Source organism: Capra hircus, chromosome 7 (genome assembly GCF_001704415.2).
Source record: "Capra hircus breed San Clemente chromosome 7, ASM170441v1, whole genome shotgun sequence".
Taxonomy (NCBI): Eukaryota; Metazoa; Chordata; class Mammalia; order Artiodactyla; family Bovidae; genus Capra; species Capra hircus.
The window spans coordinates 8,601,846-8,626,081 of record NC_030814.1 but is presented as its reverse complement, the minus strand read 5'-3'; the positions used below and the strand labels follow the sequence as shown (position 1 = coordinate 8,626,081).

Here is a 24,236-nt window from a genome sequence, read left to right as displayed (position 1 = left end):
TATAAATGTGCCCTAGATAGTTATCCTGCTTTCTCATCTTGAAAGTTTCCAACCAAAAGGAATTCTTGTAAGTGACAGAATAGGTTGTTAGCAACCTATCAGTCAGTGCTTTTTGCAGATTTTGAGAGTTTACCAATCTAAAGTCAGTGATAATATGGGATTATTCACAGCTAGATTGAAGTTCTTTACACAGTATTTCATGTATTTTATGAAATCCTCATTTGAACCAAGAATAGTATATTTATTTAGGACAGTGTATATTTTCTATCAGAAGTAGCATCTCTAAATCTTCATGAGCATCTCGCTTCCAGTCCTTGTTGTAGACCACTGGATAAAAAAGTTCCAGGAAACATGACATTTGTTGATTGCCATCAGTGAAAATAATTAGCCAGTTAAATTTTTTTTATTGAGTCTCTTCATGGTGTCTTCAGCACAATGCTAGGGGTAAAAAGACGTAGTGCCAGTGAGCTATAAGATGCTAAGGGTGTTTAAATGCTAGTTGACAACATAAGCAAGTAGGAAGTGGAGCATAGAGTTCAGTTTAGTGCATTTACTAGGCCAGTACCATGGGCCAGGCCCTGAGCAAGACTTAGTGACAAAACAGTGAATAAGACAGGATCTCTGCCCTCACAAAATTTCACCTAGTTGAAGTAGTGTTGGGCTCTGAGAAGCGGATGAAAGCAATTAAATATCTCAGTTGTTACGCGGTTCAAGGTTCAAGATCCAGAATCTTCAGGAGCTGCTGATTGCATGCAGAATGGCCACCAAAAGGACCAGCTATAACTGAGATGAGAATGAATGAAGTACGGCCTGAGATTCATGCCACTTTAAAATGATTTAAGATAGTTTCTTTGGGGAATCCATCTATACATCTCTACTTATCATCCATAGACCCTGTTTCCTGAGTTCACTTTCAAAAACACACTTTTATCCATGCCACCCCGTGCTTGAAAGCCATCGGTGGCCCCGCAGTTTGCTTCCTTTTCTCCTTCTGTGACAAGCGTGATAGATGATTAGTGCTATTCATCCAGGTAGCCCCACTCATATCCACTGCTGTGCCAATTTAGGCATGCCAGCTGTAAGTCTGCCCCCTTCTCCCCAGCTCAGGAAGAAAGCAAAATACACATGATTAAGAATGATATTCTCACGTGCTCTAGTATATTTCAAAGGTAAATTATCCCCAAGCTCTGGGCTTTACTCCCATTAATAAAGTACTTGCAGCATACCTCAGAATTAATCATAGTATAGATCAAGACACCACAGCGTAGAGCTACTCTCATTCATTTTTAAATCCATACTCTTCCTTGTGCTTGACAGTATATCTTCCAGTCTACACTAGGTCTTGGGGTCTGTTTAATCCTGCTTCTCACTTCCAAACCCCCACCTGACATACACAGATGTCTTTAAAGATATACAGATTACTTAAAGATCGTGAAACACATTCTGCAGTTATAAACATCCTCACTTTTCATCTTTCTGACTACCCGCTTCTGAGTTTGATAAACCTTTAAGTGAGAATCCCTACCCTCTCCCAGCCAAGCCTCAGAAAAGATGATGGGCCCTTTCCCTGCATTCCTGCACCACACTGTGTCATACGTATTTGCTTTCTGGTTTTTTTCCCCTCATTTTATCCTATGAGACCCTGCAGGCTCCACACCATGCTGTATTTGTGTTCCCAGAATCTAGCATAATACCTTACATAGACAGTACACTTATAGGTTATTTGTTGAACATGTATCACCAAAGGTTATAGGCAAAACTGTTCTAGTCATCGCATTGATTGTGATATATTTTGTTAATTTTTATTTAAAAAAAATTAAACCTACAAAGGTAAGAACATTTGGAGTGGAAAGGTACTATTTCCTTTTCCTGTAGTTAAGAGAATTACTTTAAAGTGTTGATTCTCACACTGGCATCCTCTCAAGTTTTCAGAAGCTGATTATACGAGCCCTGGGTATCCCTTTCTTCCTCCAATCTTGAATGTCCATCTTTGAGAATCACTGCATGCTGCCACATCCTCCAGTGTACGGGCAGGAGAAAGGGACTCAAATTACTTTTTTACTTCTCAGCATCTCTCCTGAAGCATTGCAGAGAGAAGGAAATGTTGCCATTGATACAGAGGATTTCACAGTATCTTCTTAACTTTCTATCCTGTTAGTAGAGCTCCTCTGTACCTCACACCTCTTTACTTATGAGAATTTTTATAAAAGGGATTAGCACAATTGAATTTAGATATTCTCTTAAGTATAAGTTCATTCTGAACAGAAGTGAGAGTAATTGGTAAATCATTCAGTCATAGAGTGTCTGTTATTTTTTCCTTTCTCATGTTAGGAAACAGTGAAATATAAACCATGAAAAAGTATCTATCCATTCCCATTGTTACAGGAACACTGAGGCTGGGCGAAATGAAACTGGTATCTTACATAGTTCCTGTACAAGGGATTATCAATGATGGTTTCTTATAGGGTCTAATATATATTGAACACCCACAGTTTACACAGAAGTTAGATAAGAGAGAGATACAGCTGCGCACACACACACACAGACACACACACACAGGCTTATTGCCCAAGAATGCTATTCATTTAAAGGCTTTGCTTTAAAATGATATTTTCCATATTACCATATTTTCCAAAGATACTAGTTTAAAGTAAGAATCTTGAAGAAGGTAGTCTCAAATTTGCTCCTTAATGACTGAAGGATAAGCTGGTTTTATAAGGCATCTTATCAACAGGAAAAGAACATTTAGTCCCCAAACAGGTTCACAGTCACTTATTTATTCATCGCCCAGGAGGCTACACTTTGGCACGTGCATGTGGTCTATGTTATGTAGAGCACGCTTGTATTTGTTTGTTTGTTTGTTTTTTGCATCTAGTGACATAACTGCATGAACTTCTTACAATCATTGTGAATCTTCGTGGAGTTATACTAACTCTTTCTTACACTAAATATATGGGTTTCTCTTTTAGATTTCCATGTGGAAGAGGCACTGGATTGGCCTGGGGTGTACTTATTACCAGGCCAGGTTTCTGGGGTGGCTGTGGACCCTCAGAATAATCTTGTGATTTTCCACCGAGGTGACCACGTCTGGGATGGAAAGTAAGTAATCATTTTTCCTTCAAGAAGTAAATGAAATTAAAAACAGCATGCGTTGCTTTCCATTAAACTAAGAATAATGGTGAGAGTACTATGAAGGTTCTTTTTGAACATAATGTTTGTGAACGTGATGTGTTCTTTTAATATATGATTGTGATACACAGGAAAGAGGAGGTCTTGTGCATTTGAAAACGATTAAGATGGTTTCACAAGCTAGTTTACAGAAGGAGGGCAAGAAGTCTGTGATTCTGCCTACTTCCCTGGTGGTTCAGATGGTAAAGCGTCTGTCTGAAATGCAGGAGACCCGAATTCGATCCCGGGGTTGGGAAGATCCCCTAGAGAAGGAAATGGCAACCCACTCTAGTACTCTTGCCTGGAAAATCCCATGGACAGTGGGGCCTGGTAGGCTACAGTCCATGGGGTCGCAAAGAGTCGAAGATGACTAAGCAACTTCAATTTCACTTTCTGCCTACTTAGCGTTTTGCTCTTGCCTCCTTGAAGCCACCTCCACACTCCTAAGGAGAGAAATACTAAAGAAATTAGGACAGTATGTGGCTGAGGCATTTTAAGACTTCAGAAGAAGTGCATCATGATAAATGATCAACTCAGAAAAGTTACTGGTTGACTGCAGCAAAGCACTTCCTCATCTCCCTGTCTCTGGGTATTGAACTGTCTTGAGGCCACTGGACTCTCGCTTTCCCTGAGGCTGCTCCGTGGCAGTGATAACAGTGCCTCCTGGGGAATTCTGTGGTTGGAGCCGCGTGGCCACCATATGTATAGAAATAGTTAGTACCTTGCCCTCGCATGTTCCTGTAGGTCATTTCTATTACACACATGCGCTCTTTTCATGAGCACTGGAGACTTAACAACACCGAGACTCATGCTCCTGCTTTTCCCTTGGAGTTTCTCTTTCCAACCTTTTATTCTGCCTTCCAGTATCATCTTATAGGGATTTTTGGTTTAAAACATGTCTAACATTTATTGAGTTGTTTGCCGTGCCTCTGTTACTGTTCTAAATGTTTGCGTGAATTAACTCCCAGAAGTTAGGCACGGTTGGTATCATCATGATTCACATTTTACAGGTGAAGAAATCAAGAGAAGATAAGTGTTTTGCCCCGTGTCGCACAGTTAGCCCAGCAAAGTCAGGCTTCAGTTGCTGTCCCTCTGACTCAGAGTTGGCCCACTTACCCACTTTGTCCTACTTGCTTCCTTTTAGAGGATTGTGAACACATTTACGGGATTGTATTTTTCAAAGCTGGCTCCAAAGTTTATCAGTTTATCTTAATTCTCCTAAGTATTGAATATCCATTTATTCATCTATTTTATCACACATTTTCATACAAAGGTGAATTTTTAAATGTCTTGTGAGTTTACTGTAATGAATCTTCTTCTTCTTTCAAGTGTACAGCTGACGGCTTTCATTTGGAAAGTGAGGAGCCCCACATACAGTTCAACTGTGTTTTCCCTCCATTTTCAGAGATGCTGATTAAACTTAGGCTAAACCTGCACTGTCACACACAGGTGCACGTAGTTTTCTTGGTGCAGCTGAAGATGAAATTCAGTCAGCATTTCAGGGTAGGTTGATAGCTTTGATACTGTTTAATTATCCTTTGTAATTGTCACACTTGAAAATGGAATCTAAGAAAGAGATCACTTCAGAGTTCAAAGCCATCAAGCTCAGCATCCCTGTTTCTACATCTCTGTTACATCATCTTAGTCATTATTGAACATCTAATGATATTTTAACAAGTGCTTTCAGAAGCAAACTGTTCCTATTCACTCTAGCATATTCTTCATTTTAATGACTATTACTATATTTTCTGCATGGATTTCTAGCCACATTTTATCAGACGAGAAAATTATAGCACCGTTTTCTTCCATTGATACTGTTTCAGCTGGCTAAAGCTAAATTGGATGAAGTCCAATTTTCCATTTTAATGTGATATTCATTCCAAGTAAATAGCAGAGGCTGGAATAGTTTAATAGGGGAAAAAAAGGGATCAATACAGGCCAGCCTGGGGTAAATGACCCAAGACTGAAACAAAAGCCACATAAGAACATTTTCTGGGACATACATGGCAGTCCCAGCAGAAGACCTGAAATTTCTGGCTTCGTGCTTTCATCTAGATAACCTGCCAGTACCATGGGTAAATAGATTCCAGGTCCATCGCCAAAGCCCTGGTGCATTCACCCTGATGAATGGCTCTGACAAAGCGGTCTTGTTAAAAATTTAAGATTTCAGAGCAGGGGTGCTAATTTACACCATTAAGTCTGGTCCTTCTTTCTCCCTCGTCTTTATCGGTCAGGTGTAAGAATATTTGTCATCCCTCTCGTTTTGCCTCTCCTGTATTTCCTGTTGGCCTCTAGCAGCCTTTGCCACCCATGGAAATTCTCTTCGGGCACTCTGATCTCTGCTTTAAACACTGTCTGCTTCATTACTCACAAAGAGATTTAGAAGTGGATTACTCTGCTAGTAGTTTTATAGGTAAATAGATTCGGATGTGCTAATCCTGCTCGTTGAACAGTTGTGCACGACCATTCTTCCTGTATGTGCAAGTGAATTATAAAAATGGGCAAAGTAATTTTCTTCTCACTCATTGAATATCCAAAGATTGTACAAAGAAAAAGACAGAGCTTCCCTGAGGAATTTCTTACGTGCTGGTGAGAGGCAGTGGAAGTGGAAACATGGGGAGGAAATTGCATTCTTATTGCTACCATGGTTTTTTTAGAAAGATGAGAAATTCTGTATTAATTTTCCTCAGAATCCCATCCTTAGTCTTCTCATGTGCACAAAACTGTAAGTTCCATAAGGTCAGTCAGTCAGTCAATCCAGTCACTCAGTCATGTCCGACTCTTTGTGACCCCATGGACTGCAGCACGCCAGGCCTCCCCATCCGTCACCAACTCCTGGAGCTTGCTCAAACTCATGTCCATCGAGTCAGTGATGCCATCCAACCATCTCATCCTCTGTCATCCCCTTCTCCTCCTGCCTTTAGTCTTTCCCAGCATCAGGGTCTTTTCAAATGAGTCAGTTCTTCGCATCAGGTGGCCAAAGTATTGGAGTTTCAGCTTCAATATCAGTCCTTCCAATGAACATTCAGGACTGATCTCCTTTAGGATGGACTGGTTGGATCTCCTTGCAGTCCAAGGGACACAGAAGAGTCTTCTCCAACACCACAGTTCAAAAGCATCAATTCTTCAGAGCTCAGCTTTCTTTATAGTCCACCTCTCACATCCATACATGACCACTGGAAAAACCATAGCCTTGACTAGACGGACCTTTGTTGGCAAAGTAATGTCTCTGCTTTTTAATACGCTATCTAGTTTGGTCATAGCTTTTCTTCCAAGGAGTAAGCGTCTTTTAATTTCATGGCTGCAGTCACCATCTGCAGTGATTTTAGAGCCCCCCAAAATGAAGTCTGTCACTGTTTCCATTGTTTCCCCATCTATTCACCATGAAGTGATGAGACCAGATGCCATGATCTTAGTTTTCTGAATGTTGAGCTTTAAGCCAACTTTTTCACTCTCCTCTTTCACTGTCATCAAGAGGCTCTTTAGTTCTTCTTTGCTTTCTGCCATTAGGGTGGTGTCATCTCCATATCTGCAGTTATTGATATTTCTCCTGGCAAACTTGATTCCAGCTTGCACTTCATCCAGTCCAGCATTTCGCATGATGCACTCTGCATAGAAGATAAATAAGCAGGGTAACAGTATACAGCCTTGACATAGTCTTCGATTGTTAAACACTGTTCGTTGAAGAAGGCCTTATTGTCTCTTACAGATATCCTTTGAAACTCTGCATTTAATTGGGTTACCTTTCCCTCTCCCCCTTGCTTTTTTGCTTCTCTTTGTTCTTCCACTATTTGTAAAGCCTCCTCAGATAACCACCCTGCCTTCTTGTTTTTCCTTTTATTTGGGCTGGTTTTGTTCGCCACGTCCTGTACAATACTACAGACCTCCGTCCACAGTTCTTCAGGCACACTGTTATCTAAATCTGGTCTCTTGAATCTTTGTCACCTCCACTGCAAATTCATACGGGATTTAAGTCATACTGGCTGGCCTAGTATTTTTCCAGTTTTCTTTAGTTTAAGCCTGAATTTTGCTATGAGAAGGTGATTATCTGAGCCACAGTCAGCTCCAGGTCTTGTTCTTGCTGATTGTATACAGCTTCTCCGTCTTTGGCTACCGAAAATGCAATCAGTTTGATTTCGGTATTGGTCATTTGGTGATGTCCATGTGTAAAGTCATCTCTTATGTTGTTGAAAAAGAGTATTTGCTATGACTAGTGCATTCTCTTGGCAGAATTCAGTTACCCTTTGCCCTGCTTCATTTTGTACTCCCAGGCCAACCTTGCCTGTTACTCTGGGTATATCTTAACTTCCTACTTTTGCCTTCCAATCCCCGATGATGAATATAACATCTTTTTTAGGTATTAGTTCTAGAAGGTCTTCTAGGTCTTCATAGAACCACTCAACTTTAGCTTCTTCAGCATTAACAGTTGGGGCATAGACTTGGATTACTGTGATGTTGACGGTTTGCCTTGGAAATGAAACAAGATCATTCTGTTATTTTTGAGGGTGCATGTATTATATTTCAGACACTTTTGTTGATTATGACGGCTTCTGTATTTCTTGTAAGGGATTCTTGCCCACAGTAATAGATATAATCAGTTCAGTTCAGTTGAGTCGTGTCCAACTCTTTGCAACTCCATGGACTGCAGCACGCCAGGCCTCCCTGTCCATCACCAACTCCCAGAGCTTACTCAAACTCATGTACATTGAGTCAATGATGCCATCCAACCATTTCATCCTCTGTCGTCCCCTTTTCCTCCTGCCTTTAGTCTTTCCCAGCATCAGGGTCTTTTCAAATGAGCCAGTTCTTCGCATCAGTGACCAAACTATTGGAGTTTCAGCTTCAGTATCAGTCCTTCCAATGAATATTCAGGACTGATTTCCTTTAGGATGGACTGTTTGGATCTCCTTGCAGTCCAAGGAACTCTCAAGAGTCTTCTCCAACACCACAGTTCAAAAGTATCAATTTTTTGGCGCTCAGCTTTCTTTATAGCCCACCTCTCACATCCATACATGACTACCGAAGAAATGATAGCCTTGAGTAGATGGACCTTTGTTGTCAAAGTAATGTCTCTGCTTTTGAATATGCTGTCTAGGGTGGCCATAACTTTTCTTCAAAGAAACAAGCGTCTTTTAATTTCATGGCTGCAGTCACCATCTGCAGTGATTTTGTAGCCTCAAAAAATAAAGTCTGTCACTGTTTCCATTTCCACTGTTTCCCCATCTATTTGCCATGAAGTGATGGGACAAGATGCCATGATCTTAGTTTTCTGAATGTTGAGTTTTAAGCCAACTTTTTCACTCTCTTCTTTCAACTTCATCAAGAGGCTCTTTAGTTCTTCTTCACTTTCTGCCATAAGGGTGGTGTCATCTGCATATCTGAGCTTATTGATATTTCTCCCAGCAATCTTGATTCCAGCTTGTGCTTCATCCAGCCCAGCATTTCTCATGATGTACTCTTCAATAAATAAGCACAGTGACAATATACAGCCTTGACATACTCCTTTCCTGATTTGGAACCAGTCTGTTGTTCCATGTCCAGTTTTAACTGTTGTTTCTTCCTGATCTGCATACAGATTTCTCAAGAGACAGGTCAGGTGGTCTGGTATTCCCATTTCTTTAAGAATTTTCCACAGTTTGTTGTGATCCACACAGTCAAAGGCTTTGGCGTAGTCATTAAAGCAGAAGTAGATGTTTTTCTGGAACTCTCTTGCTTTTTCCATGATCAGTGGTCATCTGCATTAAATTCGCCCATTCCTGTCCATTTTAGTTCACTGATTCCTAGGATGTCTATGTTGATTCTTACCATTTCCTGCTTGACCATGTCTTTTCCTTGATTCATGGACCTAACATTCTAGTTCCTATACAGTCCTGTTTTTTGTACCATCAAATTTTACTTTGATCACCAGACACAGCCACAACTGAGCATCATATCCACTTCGGCCCAGCTGCTTCATTCATTCTGGGGCTGTTGGTAATTCTCCTCCACTCTTCTCCAGTAGCATATTGGACACCTTCAGACCTGCGGGACTCATCTTTTGGTGTCATATCTTTTTGGCCTTTTATACAGTTCATGAGGTTCTCACAGCAAGTATACTGGGGTGGTTTGCCATTCCCTCCTCCAAAAGGAGGATTTATTATTATTTAGTAATAATCCCTAATTAATACTCCATACTCAAAGCTTTTTTGATATCACATCAATTCTCTTTGCTTCCCTGGTGGCTCAGCTGATAAAGAATCCGCCTGCAATGTGGGAGACCTGGGTTCGATCCCTAGGTGGGGAAGATCTCCTGGAGAAGGGAACGGCTACCCACTCCAGTGTTCTGGCCTGGAGAACTCCATGGACTCCGTGGGGTCACAAAGAGTCGGACACGATTGTGCAGCTTCCACCTTCAGTTCTCTTTATGAGTACTGTTCCTCGTCTTTCCTGCCCAACAGCCTTGATCAGCCTTACTCTTCTACTTAATTATGCTAAATAAGCATGGCAACAAGAATAATGAGTAAACTGTTATCCCCTTTCTCAGTTTGATTTCTGTTTTCCTCCTTGTCAGTCCCTTACTTCAGTGTAGCTGCTTTATGTATGTGTGCTAATAACTCAGTCATATGCAACTCTTTGCAACCTTGTGAATTGTAGCCAACCAGCTCCTCTGTTCATGGGATTCTCCAGGCAAGAATACTAGAATAAGTTGCTATTCCCTTCTCCAGAGGGTCTTCCCAACCCAGGGGTTGAACCCTAGTCTCCTGTATTGCAGGAGGATTGTTTACTGTCTGAGCCATTGGGTAAGCCTGTGGCTACTGTAAGAGACTTCTTCTAGCTGAAAGGAAATTTCAGGGTATAATGAAACTTTAAAGAGCCTCTTGTCTGCCCTAATGTTAGGGCAGCATGACAACTAGGGCTTTTTAAAGTTTAAATGCCTCCCAGTAGGAGCTGGGTTGCTCCTGCCTCAGTAACCTTTGTTCCTGGGTGTCTATCTTAAAATCACCGCCATGGTCAGAGGCTTGCTTCCTAGCCTCTCTTTTATTTATCTCAGCTATGGTTGAGGGTCTCCTCTGCAGGCCTCATGTCCCATACCCTCTTCAGTAAATCATGGATTTTATCCCTTATTTTCAGGCACTAGAAGGTATTTCTATTATACCATTTGTCACTCTTCACATGGAGTTGGAAGGGATTTTGAAAGTTGTATCACTTGGAATTCCATCTGTAACCAATAAACCCAATGCATACTAGCTTAGAAAAAGAAGAAATTTATTAGTTTGTATAAATAAAAACTTTCAGGGTATGGTAGCTCAGATGATGGCACCAGGGTCTATTTAACACATCTTCTCCTGGTTAGTTCCATTCTTGGGCTCAGATTATCTTCCTCCTTGTTTGCAACTTCAGAATATCATCCGTGTCCTTGATAGGTCAACAAGAAATCCTTAAATTGAGTCATTTAGTGTTCTCCTACCTAACTTTAGGTTTCTTTTATCCTGAACCAGTCACCGTGGGCAAAGGAATGAAATCCACTCTTTGGCTTAGCCTAAGATTTTTGTTTTATCTCTGTAATGTGAGAGTAGAGTTGATATTATCAAAAGTAAGTGGGGGTTTGGCAGAAAAACAACAAAATACTGTAAAATAATTATCCTTTAATTAAAAAAAAATTTTTTTTAAAAAGCAAGTGGACTGAGAGTGAGGCTTAGAATGTTGGGTCAACTCGAGAAAAACAGGTTTCATTGACACAAAATGGGGCAGTAGACACTGGGCACCCAGGGTAGCAGAGGCTCACCAGAGGGCGCAGCTCCAGGCTCCTGCCAGCACGTCTCCAGGCAAAATCTTCCACCGTCATCTGGTGTTCGAACTCTTTCAGAGGCAAGAAATTGCCTAGAATGAGATATACTTCCCAGTTATGGGACTCACCTAGATGTCATTCGGTTCTTCATCATGTTAACCTCAAATCTGTGTCCTATAACTTCCCCTTCATGACAGCCAAATGCAGAGTAAATTCACTTCCATTTATTCCTGTCAGTTATTTGCATATTTGAAGAAAGTCTCTTCTTCTCCAGACTAAATATCCCACAGGCCCTGAGCCAGTCTTCATGCTAACATGGTATTTTTATCCGAAGGCGCTCTGGTTTCTCAGTCCTTTAAAGTGTTTGGTTGAGAAGTAGCCACAGTACTTCATGCATTACCTGATGAGCAGCACAGTTAACTTTCCTTGCTGCGTATTCTAGCTAGCTATTAGTGATTGCATTCACTTTTCTTCAGCAGTCATATCACCTTGTTACCTTGTGCTGAATGTGTAATCTACTGATATCTCTAATTATATTTCATAAAATTGTGCAGAAGTTTTTACTGGAAATTCATATTTATACAGTGACCACTGAATTCAGCATTTTATTCCAATTATATTTCACTTTGCTAGATTTAGCATTGCTTCCATTTTTACAGATACTGTTTTATTCTTAATTAACCAGAGAATGAGCTGTCCCTTCCAGCCTGATATTAGGTCTGTTTGATGAATTTGCCTTTCATATCTTCATACATATTGTTTATAAAGTTTGAATAGTTGACTGTTTGGTTTAACAAGTTTTGTCCTTAGAGATGTGGGCTTCTGGGAATCTTCTCCCATTTGCCCCCCAGATAATTCATTCAGAAACCATCTCCTCAACAATGTTTTATGGAATCTTCCCGAGTTTTTTTTTGTTTCAAAAATCTGCTTCCTAAGTTGCATAAAAATCAGTTCAAGATTTGCCTCACTAGTTGCCTGAAGTTTCAGTTAAGATATCTGCTTAAGATTCTGCTTCTGTAAATTCTTTCATACCTTTAGAATTAATTAGACCTGGAAAATTGAACTTATTATCTTCACATCCAAGAGAAAATTGTAAGTTTACAAAGAGAATGTTTGTCCATAGTCTACCCTTCTGTCTTCTATTGCCGTTTCCTGTTGTACTTAAGCCAGTTTTTCAGTTTTATGCCACTTTCTCTGATTTTTCTTGGCTATGTGACTAGTATTCCTGTCTCTTCTACATCTACAAATTAAATTTGATAACTGGAGGGGAGACTCTCCCAGTCCAGTGAGGTTAATCCTAATAAGAAAAAAACATATGTTTTTGTGGACAAGACACCCAGGTTTCAAACTTGGTTTCCGTTTCCTAGCTTTGAGGCCCTGTATCGAGACATTTGAGTTCTGTGCCTCTGTTCCCTAGTCCAAAAAAATGAAGGCTTTAAAATCTTCCTCCTTCTCTTGAGTAACAGAAGTCGCTTTGTTAAGTGAAATGTTCCCAATGGCCTTACTGACCGAACAGAGCCTGGTGCTGTGATACCTGGTTCTTTGATATTTTCATCCTTATTTGGGATGTCTGTAGTGCTGGGTCCATCAGGGCATAAGTAGTCATACTGAGTTCTTTGTCTGCCCACCCTTTTTCCTCCTCATAGGGAATTTTTGCAATGTGTATAAGAAGTAAATGTTTTAAACATGGTATTAAATTATATTCCATTTAAAGTCTTTATCTTCGTATAGTATGTCTTTGCTTTCCCAACATTGAAGGTATGTTTCCCTTTATTTTCTTACTTGAAAACCTGTGGTCCTTTCTCCAACCTCTTAATTTATATAATTACAACATTATATTTTACTTCTGTCTTCAGCTGCTCTTATTTATTTTGCATTTCCCTTAATTTTGATTGATGGCACAGAAGTTTATTTTCTCTCTATTCTCAATTCTTTTGCGTGTGAATATAGCAGTGCATTTCTTTTCAGCCTTATCTAAACTGTTTGATTAGCTGCTAATGTGCAAAATCATTAATGGGTGATTCAAGCTGCTAAAATAAAGAACTGATGAATACCAGCCCGCAGGCCGCCATTCAGCCTTTTCCACTGAGTGCTTTTTCAGAGAAGCAAGCAGAGATCAGCAGTGCTCCAGGCACTGTGTGAAATGTGCAGGGTGTTATTATATTCTGTAAGAAGTTAGATGTGGTTGAAACAAAGACCTCTCTGCAGCATATAATGTGGGGTAGCTGCTTTGGAACACTAAATAAGCAGTTTGCTATAGCAACGGTGTATCCAGCTCTATAATCTGACATCCATTTGTGAACTGTTCAAGGGTTACTTTTCTTTGAATTACAAGAGAGTTTATAAATTACTTTATTTGGCAGATTTAATGTGAGTGTGTGTGTGTGTGTGTGTGTGTGTGTGTGTGTGTGTGTGTGATTTTTCCCATTTCAGAATAAAAAAAAAAAATCAATTCCTTTTATTACTTGCCCTGTGTATTTACCAGGGGTCAGCTGTTAGTTGTATGAAGCTCCAGCTATCCCAAGTGAAAGGATTAAGACTCATCAACCAATCTATTGAGTGACTGAATATCCCTTGATGCTGCCAGTTTAAACATACAGACATCTGGTAAAGGGTATCACAAAAGATTCTCAATGAAATAGTTGGACCTATGGTGTTGTGGTTAATTCCTTTAAAGCTCTGGTCTCCCCAAGAATTCTAGAATGTTATTGTTATTTATGTTACTGAAGTAAATGAAAATACTCAAATGATGCTAATATCAGTAAATCCAAAACCTTGCCTAGTCACTGAGATCCTTAATGGATATGGGAGAAATATAGTAATATTATTATTAATAACCATAGAACTGCATTCCACAGAAAGAGTGGTTAGTTGGAAGCATCACAAAGAATGTCCTCTGTACATGCTAATGACATGGGGCTCATTTGTGATCATTTAAAAACCCTAAAAGATAAATGATATTACTAGTTGTTACATTGTATATATATGATACTAAGAAAAAAACTTGCTAATTTAAGAGATCTGATATTTTCACACATCTAATATTTAATTATAAAAATCTGATTTATTTACTCAAAAATCTGATTTATTTACTCCATGGCTTACTTATATTGTTACTTATTTTTCTTTTGGCTCTTTCATTTGCTTTTCACATTTATTATAACATCGCCAAAAAATGAATAACTAAAGAGTATGATCCCCAAATTAGTTAATTTTGCATTTTTCCCACCACTAGAAATTTGACATTTCTAGGTTGTGAATCTAGATGCCCGTACACAGTTTGGGTTTGTGACAGCAGATCAACTCCTTTTTTTCTGTATTCATGATCAGTGTAGATCAGTTCCATTGATAAAGGATATTTTATCACTTAGCTGTGCATTAGCTACATGTCATTTGATATGACTCACATAAGCAGTGAGTCTGGGTTTATTTATATTTTTCCTTGACATAGCCTGTTCTCTTAGAAGCCAAGCCAGCATTACAGGTCCTTGACTTTGTGCTTACATGACTACCAGAGAATAATTTAAACTAGAATTTACATTTTTAAATACTTAAGTGTCTGGAAAAATAAACTAGAGCTATAAAAAAGCATAATTTAAGTTAGAGGAATTCAGCATATGCTTCTGAAGGTGTTGGGGTGGGGGAAATCTGCTTTCTCTCCACCAAGAAGTTGTAAAATGTTATTTCCTAAAATAGTAGGAGCAGAGATGGAAGAGCGATGGTGAATGTTTAAGTGGATGACAAGACAGACCAAAGAATACTGCAGCCTATTGCTTGGGGGAATCACGAACCAGTAACTATGTCAGGCTTCCTATATGGTTTGTCATTTTGCAAATAAGAGGTGTGGAATTAGGAATGCCAGGTTCCAGTTTTATCAGGATATACAATAGGCAATTGGACTGTCACTATTAGCTATCATTAGTGGGCCAGAACACTGCATGTCATGTGGACAGCATTTGGTATGAATTATGAGGACATGGTAACTTTCCATATTACTAACTCCTAGGTGGAAAAGTAATACAGTAGTGTATTCCATGCCCAAGTAAATAAACTGTAAGAATAAATGAAAATTTTAGGAAATACAAAATGGAAAAGGGTGTCTAAATATAATCATTGGCTTTTCCCAGTATCAATATCCCGGTTATGATATTGTAGTCTAGTTGCTCAGAATGCTACCATTGAGGAAACCAGGTAAAGTGTACCTAGAATCTCTCTGTGAGCCACCAGGGAAGCCCTATTATCTGTGTGTGTGTGTGTGTGTGTGTGTGTGTGTGTGTGTGTGTGTGAAGTCATGTCCGGCTCTCTGCAACCCCATGGACTGTAGCCCTCCAGCCTCTTCTGGAGAATACCAGATTCTCTAGTATTCTGGAGAATACTCCAAGAATACTGAAATGGGTTGCCATTCCCTTCTCCAGGGATTATTTCTTGTAACTGCATATAAATCTACAGTTACCTCAAATTTCCATGAAAAAGGTGAAAACAAATTTTAACTCCTTAAAGTCAGAGAAAACATTCTCACGTTGTTTAGATTACAATTATGCCATTATAAATCATGAAATGTTTCTGAATAATGAGGAGTATGACTTCAGCCTTAAATAATGAATGAAGAAACTTCATCCTACTGTGTGTGTGCATACATGCTAAGTCACTTCAGTCGTGTCCAACTCTTTGCAAACCTATGGACTGTAGTCTGCCAGGCTCCTCTGTCCATGGGATTCTCCAGGTAAGAATACTAGAGTGGGTCGCCCTCCTCCTCCAGGGGATCTTCCCAAGCCAGGGATTGAACCCATGTCTCCCGTGCCTCCTGCACTGCAGGTGGGTTCTTTACCACTGAGCCACCAGGGCTCATGCTACTACATATGAACGTAAAGCTGTAGCATGCTATGAGCGTTAGACATGCTGCACTTAAGTTATCCAGTATCCTAGACAAGTGGGAAAAAATTATCATCAATGGTTGAATTCAGTACCTTTGTTTTCTATGAGAATGGTTATGATTTTTTAGTACAGAAAGTCACACCAAAAAGAGACACATATATATGAAATCTAGAAAAATGGTACTGATGAACTTATCTGCAGGGCAGCAATACAGACACAGAGAACAGACTGTGGACACAGCAGGGGGCGGTGAGAATGGGACAAATTGAGAGAATAACATTGTCTGTGCTCAGGCACTCACTCATGTCCGACCCTTTGCGACCCCGTGGCTGCAGCCCACCAGGCTCCTCTGTCCATGGAATTCTCCAGGCAAGAACACTGGAGTGGGTTGCCATGCCCTTCTTTATGGGATCTTCCCAACCCAGGGATTGAACCCAGGTCTCCCACATCGCGGGCAGATTCTTTACCGCCTGAGCCACCAGGGAAGCCCAAGAATACTGGAGTAGGTAGCCTGTCCCTTCTTCAGGGAATCTTCCTGATCCAAGAATCGAACTAGGGTCACCTGCTTTGCAGGCAGATTCTTTTCCAGATGAGCTACCCTGGAAGCCCAAACTTATACTATGGCCAGAGGGAATTTGCTGTATGTCACAGGGAGCTCAACTCCCTGCTTGGAGACAGCCTGGAGGGGTGGGATGGGGTGGGAGTTGGGAGGGAGGAGGTTCAAGAGGGAGGGGACATATGTATACCTATGACTGATTCATGTTGATATACAGCAAAAACCAACGCAACATTGTAAAGCAATTATCCTCCAATTAAAAGTAAATAAAAATACATTGAGAGAGAGGATAAACTGTTTGGTGTTTCATATTACTAAGAAAGAGTTACTTGTGTTTGCCCATTATTGGTGTCTCCTGATTTATTAATATCTTGCGTATTCTTACATTGATTCTAACTAATAAAATTGTATGTTTTAATTTAATGATGTCATAATTGTCTTACAAAATATGCTTTGTTGATGATGTTACTTCCATTTTGTCAACTTATGTATTTTTTTTCTGCTGTGTGGTTTTAACTACACATGATAGCATATGTAAGTAGTATTACTTAAGTTTTAGTTGACAAAGCTGAATCAATATTTTTTATTCAGTTGAATGCATCATTAATAAGAACTACTTCAGGGACTTATTGTTATCTTTCAGGGAAAATGTACCCAAAGTATATGACAGTCAAGAAGCTCAAATAGCTATGTAGTGTTTATTTTTAATGGCAAAAGAGTATAATTTTGAAATTTTTGTTCTCCTACTGGGTCTCTGCATAAGTTCCATAAAAATACCAACCAGCTAATCAATAGGAGTATGATAGATTTGAGCAGTCTGTCACCTTCCAAATTAAAAATATTTCTCCATAAATACTTAATGTTGTTCAGATTCTTTTTTTTGCTTATATGGTTGAACTATAAATATTGGTAGTTTCTTTTTCACAACCTTGTCTGATTTTATAAAGGAAATTGTATTTTACAGGACTATTTATTGATCTATACAGTGACTTCATCTGGCAAAATATATATTTTATATTTTTATGCTCCCCACCCACAAACATGTCTCAACTATGTGCTAATCAGTTAGTTCTTTGCTCTTGAAACATAAGTTGGTCTGTTGGTGCTTCATATATTTTTCTCTCTGTCATGTAAGCTTAGATTGGAAGGACTTGTCTTTGTGATATATCACAAATAATTTTCGAAACAGGAATTTAAATAGGTACAATGTCTGTGATAACTATCAATTTAAAGAAATATTACTAATAATTCAGGTAGAAATATAAATGTTCACAATATTTTATAATAATAAAAAGTATAAAGTTAAGCAGAAATTGTCATTCATTTTAGTGTTTTGATTAATTATTACATAGAGGTCCATTTTTACTTACAGAAAAACTCTTATATGGATAAAGTTTTATGTCTCTAAACACATTTTTGTTTCAAGAATCATGTTTTATATTTTTGAAATATTTTGAACACTCTGTTCTGTGTCCTTGTAACATGTATTTGCATGTTGTACCTACAGCAAGTAAAATAGCAAACACAGTTGTTAATCACTATGCTTCATCCTATTGTGTACACTTTCCTTACCATTACACAGAAAGTTAAAATAAGTTAGACCTTCATTTGTAGTTTGAAAGAAAATAGTTACTGAATTTAAACATTTTGAGGAACTTTTGAGAAAAAATTAGCATCTTTGAGTTCTAGGCAGTGTTTCTCAAACTCTTATTGGCCGTGACTCACCTGGAGATCTTGTCAAAGTGTGGATTCAGATCTGGTGGGTCAGAAACCTTGCCCCTCCAGGCGGTTCCCAGTCTGCTGCCCCACTGACCTTGTCTAGTTCCTCAGGCGATGGTATATCTGTGATCCAAGATACTGAAGCATGAAGGGCAAAGAGTGCAGTCAGACATGTCTGAGCCCTTCTCTTGATTCCATGTTTAAAACCTCAAGTGAATGGTCTGCAATTGGCTTCGTAGTGAAGTCGCTCAGTCATGTCCGACTCTTCATGACCCCATGGGCTATAGCCCACCATCCATGGAATTTTGTAGGAAAGAGTACTGGAGTGGGTTGCCATTTCCTTCTCCAGGGAATCTTCCAACCCAGGGATTGAACCCGGGTCTTTCGCATTGCAAGCAGACGCTTTACTGTCTGAGCCACCAGGGAATCTGATTGGCTTATTCCCATTCTAATGCCTTTTTTTTTTTTACTAGCTCTTTTGATAGCAAGTTTGTTTACCAGCAAAGAGGCCTCGGACCAATTGAAGAAGACACTATTCTTGTCATAGACCCAAATAATGCTGCAGTACTCCAGTCCAGTGGAAAAAATCTGTGAGTTACATTGCATATGTTGTTATTAATGCTTGTGCTATTTGGTACAAAGTATATCATTGGGTCTAGCCTTAGAAAGAGTATATTGTGCAGCAGTGGTGAGAAGACACAGCTTAAGAAAGCAGGAGACTGATAGAGCCATCCTTTCATTTTCTAAAGAGGTGGTTTTAAACCCTGACTGAACATTAGAATCACCTGGGAAGCTTCCAAAATTTAGATTCATATTTAGTCTGGGATGGGGCCCAGGTATCAAAATAGTAGTGTGAAAGCTCCCTCGGTGATTCTAATGGTAGTCAAGCTTCAGAGAAAATTGATACACATGGCTAATGAAGTGAGTTGCTGCTCAACTAGATCTGAAGATTAAAAAAATTTCTTAAGTGGAGAAGTTACATAACCAAACTCAGCAGCTAGTCACCATTAAGAAAAAAGGCTTCTCTCTTCCCATCTCAAAGTGAAGATTAAACAAATGTCATTTTCAACTTTCCGTGGCATGCATAGTTAATTTGGCTTTGAAAGCTGCTCATTATTTGGTCTTATTCCTAGATTTGGCTTCTGGCAGCCAAAAAAAAAAAACCTGGCTGATATTCATTGTCTTTAAAAGAAAGGGGCACCTGCTTACAGAGTGTCCACAACCATTGTGGCCTGGCAGCTTCGGGAGCTAGACCCTACTTTGTCTGCTTAGGCACAGGCAGAGCCAGCTTCTTTAAAAGGCGGGGAGCCATCCACTTTGAATACAGCTGATTATGGGGATGCTAACAATTAGCTTTTTATAGGATCCTGAGATGGTGAGTCAAGGGCCAAGTTCTAATACCTGCCCCACCACTCACTGTGTTTGAACCTGGCTCTTCAGTACTCTGGCCGTCAGTCAGAAGTATTCTCATTCCGGATAGGAGTTAAAGAGGAAGGCAGAGCAACTGCTGCTAAATCAGCGTGGCCAACAGTGGTGTGTCTGTGTTGAAAACAAGTCATAACCCTCACATTTGATGACCAAAAGGGAGATCTAGTTCAGTGTATCAGTCAAGATCAAGGTGTTACCTTCTTGGCTCCTGAAAACAAAAATCTGTGATGCCAGTACTTTGCACAGGCTAGAAGCTGACACATGTGGCTTGTGGATTGTCGGATTTGGCTCCAAAAACATTAAGACATTGTCCATGTGTTTGTTAGCTCTGTCCAAACTCCTTAAGCCTGTGAGTCTCTGTTCACACTGGTTTATGATTCTCTTATCCAGGTCATCCCAATTGACTTGTTAAATAGATTAACTTTCTCTTATTATTATCTAGCATACCGCTTAACTTTGCTTAGCTGATCACAACTCATGTCTGCTGGAAGGTGTTTTCTTTGTGTTTTACTGTCTTTAGTATTAATAATCACTCAAAGCTTTTCAGCCATATATTTAATATTTTACATTAATACAATGCTATATTATTTTGCAGCATACTTGAACTATTCAAACCATATAAATCCACATTTATATTTGTTTTATACACATTTCTTTATGATTTTAGAACGTTTTCAAATTGATATTGTTACTTAATATATCATACTTTATAATAAATATTTGTAATTGATATATATGCTTCATTTACATACTGTTAGAAGATTAAATACAAATTAAATTTTTTCACAAGGCAGTCTATTAAAATGGGTATTTTGATTTAACAATTCATTTTGGCCTTTTCTAGAGTCATACAGGTATACATTTATCAGTATATAAATTTATATTGCTGTTACAAATTAATTAGCAGAAACTTTCATCTCATGTATACTTTTGGACTAATTATATAATTAGGATGGTTATTTGTATTTTGCAGGTTTTACTTGCCGCATGGCTTGAGTATAGATAAAGATGGAAACTATTGGGTCACAGACGTGGCTCTTCATCAGGTAATCTTCCATTTGGCATTTCAAATAGAAATTCCACTTGGTTATTCAAGTAGAAGCTGGGCCTCTTTGGTGGCTCAGCAGTAAACAGTCTGCCTGCAACGCAGAAGATGCAAAAGACTCGGGTTCGATCCCTGGATTAGGAAGATCCCCTGGAGGAGGGCATGGCAACCCACTCCAGTGCTCTTGCCTGGAGACTCCAATGGACGGAGGAGCCTGGAGAGCTACAGTCCATGGGGTCTACTGAGTGCACTACTGACCGCGCACCTACGTGCATAGACGTTAATGAGGCTGTGCTTTCAGAATGCTCTGGAGTTGTCTGGGTCTTTTTCTGTGACCCAGAAAGTTTATAACAAAAGAATGGAACGGCCAGGTCTGAAATGGTTCATTTAGCACTCAGTGCTCGGGAAAACTTGCACATAAATGATTCAGTCACCCTCCCGTGTGGGGCTGGCAGGAATCTTAGGGCAAGAGGTGAAGCTGCCCCCTACCAAATGTGTAGCTCCCCCAGCCTCCTTCTGAGCTTTCCGTATTTCTTTCCTCTGTCCCCAGGTCTTAGTTCTGTTGTATTTCTTTATGTGTTTTATGTATTTTTCATACGCCACCTTAATCTTCTATAAATCGAGGTGAGATCTCTAGTGCATACATGTTTATATGTAAAACAGCAGTTTTTTGTTCTTTTTAAAGGAAGTTAATACTTACATCAGAGTATAGTCATAATGTTTTATCCTTAAAGGATAAGCTCATGTTTAATACCTATTTGATGAATAGGTGGGAAAGAACTAGGAAAATTAGTATAGGAAACTAGAACTCAGTAGGCACCGCTAGCCTTCAAGCATCATCTCAGTGGGCGTTTATTGCTCCTGCATTGTCTGGGGTGCACCGAACTGGTAGCTGAGGAAGGAGTGGGGGAGGGTGGAAGGGCGTCCACGTGCTAGTCTCCGCTCACCACTAGCGACCTGAAAGACCTTGGGCAGGTCCCTTAATCTCTGTGAGCCTCACTCATCAAATGAAAGAAGCAGACCAGATCATTTCCAGAGTCCCATCCAGTTCTGAAAAGTACCTGCTTGTAAATACGTCTCTTGAGAGCTGACCCTCGAATTGCCTGAGTCAGGTAGGTGGGCGTCAAGAAATAGCCATGCAAAGTGAGTGAGGCTTTCGTTCTTTTTTTGAAAAGGTGTTCAAACTAGATCCAAAGAGTCAAGAAGGCCCTCTGCTAACCCTGGGAAGGAGCATGCAACCAGGCAGTGACCAGAATCACTTCTGTCAGCCCACCGATGTGGCTGTGGATCCAGACACTGGAACCATCTATGTGTCAGATGGCTACTGCAACAGTCGCCTTGTGCAGTTTTCACCAAGTGGAAAATTCATCACACAGTGGGGAGAAGGTACTCAGTTAGACTCTTGATCTCGGCTTCTCATTCTTAGCCTGCATCACAAGGGACAAGAGGCTGGCCATCCCTCCTTTGGGAGGGAATGGACATGGCCATCCCATTCTTTGGGATATAATTACCCCTTGAGTGAGGAAAACAGGACTTCCACATGCATCCAGCTGGTTGCCCACTCTCTCTTTCTCACTCACACACACACACAGAGTCTTATCGGAGGAAAGCTTCTACCCAAAAGCTTTAAACTTTATCCAAACAGGGAGAAAATCTGTCATGTATTCGTGGGCAAAGATACTAACTGCTTCACCTTATTTCCCTCCTGGTTCCAGATATTTAGTGGCTTACTCTAACAAATTTTGAAGTTTAGGAGACTTCAGAGTCAGAGTCTGGGTGATTTTACACATTGTAAGTCTGAGGTTTTTCTTCATTCTGTAGCGTCTCTGGAGAGCAGTCCTAAACCAGGCCAGTTCAGAGTTCCTCACAGCTTGGCCCTGGTGCCTCCCCTGGGCCAGCTGTGTGTGGCAGACAGGGAAAACGGTCGGATCCAGTGTTTCAAAACCGACACCAAAGAATTTGTGCGCGAGATTAAGCACCCATCGTTTGGAAGAAATGTGTTCGCAATTTCATACATACCAGGTATTTCATTTTTATTTTCTGTGTTTTTTCATACTGCTCTCCATCCTTAAAAAGTGTCTGCATGATCTTCATATACTCATATGGTAAACCATTTTAAACTCAAGCACCACTGTTCTTTATACAGAAATAATGAACTCAAAAGATTTAGCAGCTGTTTGTGATGGATTAAAAAAGCATCCCCATATATTAATCTTCAGTTTTTGTTAATTTTGATCATTTGCTCTAGTTATTAAATGATTAATATTTTGTCTTCATACATCATCAACAGATGGTGTATGTTGATAAACTCAGTATTCAAAATACTTCTGCTTCACATTTTTTTAAAGACTGATGGCCAATTTTTTAAAGATAAATAGGTGAAGTAAGTAGGGGCTTATGTGTAAATGTTAGGAGAAATGATCAGTGAAATCTGTAGTTTTTTCTCATTTTCAAAATAGATTTTCTTGACTTAAAGAAAACCAGAAAAATAATTCAAACTTACAAAATAGGGTTTATTTAATTCATATTTTAAAAACTTAGCATTCTTTATACATGAATACTGAACAATTGAAAATATATTTCTAGAATTTATATATGATTTTTGCAATACATTCAATAAATACATCTATACAGGTATTAAAGATGCATTACTACATAGTTATCACAATATTTCTATTTCTCATGCTATTAAAGTTGCATATGGCTGCTGTCAGGGTTTCCTTGGGGGCTCAGGTAGTGAAGAATCTGCCTGCAATGCAAGAAACTGGTTCAATCCCTGGGTCAGGAAGATTCCTAGAGAAGGAAATGGCAACCCACTCCAGCATTCTTGCCTGGAGAATTCCATGGACAGAGGAGTCTGGCTACTGCTCATGGGTTCTCAAAGAGTTGGACACAACTGAACAACTGACACACACATGGCTAATATCTTCTCAGGCAGCCCCCAATTTATTCAAGACATGGAATAAAGGGACTCAAGTGACTGAAATAGGAACGAGTTGGCTTCCCTAAGGAATAAGTAATTAAAAAGTAATAAAAGACTCATTAATGTTAATGAAAGATAAATTCTCATGTTGGTTTTTACCTCCTATTTAAAGAATAAGTTTGGCAAGACCATTTACTTAATCAACAAAGGACCATATAGTAAAAGCTATGGTGTTTCCATTAGTCATGTATGGATGTGAGAGTTGGACCATAAAGAAGGCTGAGCACTGAAGAACTGATGCTTTTGAACTGTGGTGTTGGAGAATACTCTTGCGAGTCTCTTGGATTGCAAGGAGATCAAACCAGTCTATCCTGAAGAAAATCAATCATGAGTATCCACTGGAGAGACTGATGCTGAGGCTGAAGCTCCAGTATTTTGGCCACCTGACGCAAAGAACTGACTCACTGGAAAAGACCCTGATGCTGGGGGAGATTGAAGGCAGGAAGAGAAGGGGACGATGGAGGATAAGATTGTTGGATGGCATCACCAACTCGATGGACATGAGTTTGAGAAAGCTCCGGGAGATGGTGAAGGACAGGGAAGCCTGGAGTACTATAGTCCATGGGTCACAGAGTTGGACATGACTGAGAGACTGAACAACAACAAATTAACTCAAGAAAGAGGGTGATCAAGTTGATAGCGAATAAAAAGAAACCAATATGAGAAGAAGAACATCAGGAGAAGAGATGAGAGG

General features: G+C 39.7%; 1 protein-coding gene across 10 annotated transcripts in view; it reads left to right on the top strand.

Annotated features, from left to right (window-relative positions):
* PAM (peptidylglycine alpha-amidating monooxygenase) overlaps window positions 1-24,236 on the top strand; it is a 323,067-nt gene that overhangs the window by 273,059 nt on the left and 25,772 nt on the right. For all 10 annotated transcript variants that reach the window (XM_018049999.1, XM_018049998.1, XM_018050006.1 and 7 more), the window contains 5 exons: window positions 2,970-3,099; window positions 18,560-18,676; window positions 20,488-20,560; window positions 21,735-21,945; window positions 22,381-22,581. In XM_018049999.1, the coding sequence (XP_017905488.1) occupies window positions 2,970-3,099; window positions 18,560-18,676; window positions 20,488-20,560; window positions 21,735-21,945; window positions 22,381-22,581 (732 nt within the window). The remainder of the gene's footprint in view (window positions 1-2,969; window positions 3,100-18,559; window positions 18,677-20,487; window positions 20,561-21,734; window positions 21,946-22,380; window positions 22,582-24,236) is intronic.